At 35.0% G+C, this 4005-nt stretch overlaps 1 protein-coding gene across 1 annotated transcript; it reads right to left on the bottom strand.

Moving 5' to 3' along the window:
• Positions 1 to 465: 465 nt before the first annotated feature.
• LOC141695197 (protein DETOXIFICATION 14-like) lies at positions 466 to 3488 on the bottom strand. Its single transcript, XM_074499456.1, has 7 exons — positions 3055 to 3488; positions 2000 to 2544; positions 1623 to 1709; positions 1458 to 1514; positions 1135 to 1373; positions 824 to 1029; positions 466 to 743 (listed from the first exon to the last, which is right to left on the bottom strand). The coding sequence occupies exons 1-7, from the start codon at positions 3316 to 3318 to the stop codon at positions 687 to 689; spliced, it is 1455 nt and encodes a 484-aa protein (XP_074355557.1). The 5' UTR covers positions 3319 to 3488; the 3' UTR covers positions 466 to 686.
• Between the last annotated feature and the right edge of the window lie 517 nt (positions 3489 to 4005).

The following is a 4005-nucleotide window of genomic DNA, read 5'->3' as shown; positions in this document are numbered from 1 at the left end:
AATCTGTTGAATAACTCGATATTTTTAACCCACTGCTCAGATTCACCCTTCTCTCCCATCAAATCCTTCCTCTACATCTCCGAATGGTAAGCTAACTGTAAAATTAAAGACAACGCCAAATTTTTATTTTTCAAATCTTTCTTCATCTCCTGACCTTGATCAATCTGTAATGGCTTCTGGTTCTGCTCGACAAATCTTTAGAAAATGCAAACAAAAATAAAGATGTTTCATGCCTTGCTGGCTGCTGCAAGTAAAATGTAACTGGCTCCGTGTTAATAGTATCAGTTAGTATTATGATCATTTCTATGTAGCCACATATTCATCAATCATAGATAAGTTTTACTTTTGTGTTTCTGGTTTTTAATATAGTTTTTAACCTGAATAATCTCAGTAGAAACACAGGGAAGGAGATTACCCTCTTACATGTTGGTACTTAAACAGTAAACATGCATTTGAGATTGAACAAACAAAACCAAAATAAGCTGCCAGTTAACTATTTGGATAGGCCTTAAACAAACAAACATACAATCTTCTATCCTCTTCTGATTTCCTTTATCAATCAAAATAGGCATTTGAACCACCTGTTTTTATATATGTACATGTAACAGCGAAAATGACATATAAACATTACTGAATCACTCAGTCATCTCCTACATTTGCAGTGAGGCTAATGGCAAAACTTTTTCTCACTTCTTCTCAACCGAGACTTTCTTATCAAGCACCCTTTCCTTCGTATCTTCAACCTGTAAAGGAAAGTATACGTTCATTAGCTGAAACGGTCCCTTCAATATATTAATGTCATACATTTAGGTGAAAACAGAACCTCTTTTTTCCAGTTGGTAAAACTTGTTATAATGAGAAGCAGAATACTTTGCACCAAGGATCCTGCTACCAAACCAATCCAAAGACCCTTGGCTCTCATATGCACTAGAAAACCCAATAGTAGTGCCACTGGAATTCCAACTAGATAATATGACCCGAGATTTATATAAGCCCCCAGACGCTGCCACCCTGTTCCTCTTGCAACTCCTACATATACATATAACAATTCCATAAGGAATATGGTTACAATTATATATCAAAAGACTTTACATTGCTTGAATTTACAAAAAAAGTAGTTGATAAATTGATTACCTGAAAGTATTCCTTGAACGCTGTCCAAGATCATTGTGAGACATATGAATGGAGTCATCCTCCTCACGTAGTCAATAATTTGATTGTCGCTCACAAATGCACGTCCCAGAACATGGCGAAGGGAGAAAAGTACTACTGCTGCAATGCTCACCTCTATAACTCCAAGTACCATAACTACCCAGACAGTTGTCCGAACAGCCTTAGGATTTCCAGCCCCTAATTCATTTGAAACTCGAACACTGTACATGTTCAAGATATTCTATTAATTAAGTAAAGGCAATGCAGTTGCATAAATGCACATAGCGAACAAATTTTACACGCACCTTGCAGCAACACCTAGAGAGAATGGGGCGAAATAATGTAGCACTGCGACTGTGATGCTGTTAAAATAAGATCGATCATGAGAAGTGGTTCTATGAATTTCATATTACTATTAAAATGTATTAAGAATATCAGTTTGAAAGTGATAAGAAAGAAAGAAGCATTGCCTTATTGACAGCACTGAAGTCTCCAGTTGGGGATTTCTCATTACGCCAGCCAACAATATAATTATCTCATATGCCCACCACTCAAGACTGCAAAGAAGCATTTGTTGAAAAACATGAGAGCAGATTCTTTCTGGAATCGAACAATGAACCTAATATCCGAAATTTACTGAGCATATAAATAAAACTATAGGCTAATTTTAAGAAAAATAGTTTATTCAAATCAATCGTGCCCAAGCACAACATAATTTGCAGGTTTTAGGAAGCATGGTACTAAAACTTATCAAGGCATAATGATATAATAAAATTACGCAAAGGAATTATAGTTGAACTATGAAAAAAAACAATTACTTCTACATAAGTGTAGGAATTATAATTACCAAACCATGAGAGCAGATGGGATACCAAACCGGAAGAAGTCCTTGATTGTACTAAAGACTTCCATTGTAAATGGAGCACGAGTATCAGCACATTTGGGTGAATAGAACGCATAAAGGCCAAGAAAGATAGCATTAAACCAATACGATAAACCAATAGCAAATGCTGCTCCATCGCTTCCCATATTAAACTTAAACACAAATGCCCAACAGACCGGTACATGAAATGCCAGAGTTGCAACTGAGCTTGCAAGCAAAGGAAGAATCAAATACTGAGACTGCAAGTAGCGAACCAATGGCTGAAGAATAGCATAGGGGAATAAAGCTGGTATTAACCGGATTGAAAACTTTCCAGCTTCGTGTGAAATCAGGGGATCTTGCTGGATCAGGATAAGGAGTTTCTCCATAAAGATCCATAAAATCGCTACTGGTATGCAGAGTATAAGGAGAGATATAATGGCCCCATAAGTATAGTGTGAAAGCTTCTTGTGCTGCTTTGCCCCATATGCTTGACCACACAAAGTCTCCAGTGCACTAGCCATACCAAACTGTTTTTGACAGACTCAATATTCAATTATTCATAACAACATGCAACTCCATATATTTGAAAGTACATGATGATGGCTGCCTAGGACTTTATACTCTTTGCTTTATATAAAAAGAAGAAATCTCAATATCTTTTAGCATTAGGCCTAGTCAGGACAGAATCAAATGCAAAACATGGTGTAAAACATGGTTTGATGAAATACAAAACACTTTCTAAACTAGAAATGTTGTGTAAAGAATTCAAAAGACAAAGCTTTTCATCTTAAAAAGCACTATTTCCTTATCAATTCTGGGAATAACATCCATACCAAAAACATGAAAAGTTAATATATTTGTCTGAACCAATAGGTTGGTTGACCAAGATTTTGATAAGGTTGACTTGGATCATACCTCCAAAACATTGAACTGAATCTGATCCTCAAAATTTCATTACTAGTATGCTAAGTGCTAACTTTCATTACCAGACAACAACACAAATATTGAAAAATGAAGGGGTAAGAAAAAGGACTTACAAGAAAACTGAAGCCAGAGACATTAGTGAAAGACATGGACACAACAGCACCAGAGAGATAGAGCTTTCCAACATGACCAACCATTAAAGTAGACACAAATCTCAAAAGATACTGTGAAGTAGTAACAATCAACATTGGTGTGAAAATCATATTGATCTGCTTAGCCTCTGCTACAAAATCATTCCAGACAGACTTTTTAACCATTTGTTTTGCTTTGTTTTCTGGGGTCTTCACTGCCACAGCAGCAGCCTCTGAGTCTCCCATGGCTACCAACTAGCTGGTATTACTGTTTACTACTCTCTGCAGAAAGAGTAAAAGGAGAGAGAGAAGGGAGAAATTGTTTAAGACAACAAATATGTAAGAGTTTATTCATGTGACAGCACATTATATATTGTATGTAGTTGTCTTTGTGTTGAAAATAATACTTAGGTATAGAAACTAACTAACTACTTACATGTCTACAATTGGTGAGCCCATCTCCTGGCTGCGCTCATATATGTGTTTTGCATTTTATCTTTCATTTTCAACCATTATTATTAGTTTTAAATATATTAATAATAATTTCTTATTCATCCTTTGATACCGACACGAGGCCATCTCGTTTTCCGGCAATCTAAGGTACAAAAAGACTATTTGAATACATCATAAAATAACAATTATGGATGTATTGGTGTCGTCGCAAAATCGTAACTCTCGTGTAATTAAATAAAATCGTAACTCTCGTGTTATTAAATAAAATCTATATATCATTTTTTTACTACCTCCGTTCCACTGGATTTTTTACATACTTTTACCTCATGTTTGTCACGCACTTTAAGGCTACAATAAAATATAGTTCTATAATTTTTTTTAGAATTTTCTTTTTATGTATAAAAGTTTAAACATTATATTTTTATTTAAAAAAAAAATATTTAAAATTATATAGGGAACCATGTTTTATGGGAGTCTTAA

Source organism: Apium graveolens, chromosome 11 (genome assembly GCF_009905375.1).
Source record: "Apium graveolens cultivar Ventura chromosome 11, ASM990537v1, whole genome shotgun sequence".
Classification (NCBI taxonomy): domain Eukaryota; kingdom Viridiplantae; phylum Streptophyta; class Magnoliopsida; order Apiales; family Apiaceae; genus Apium; species Apium graveolens.
This window is presented reverse-complemented; position numbering and strand designations above follow the sequence as displayed.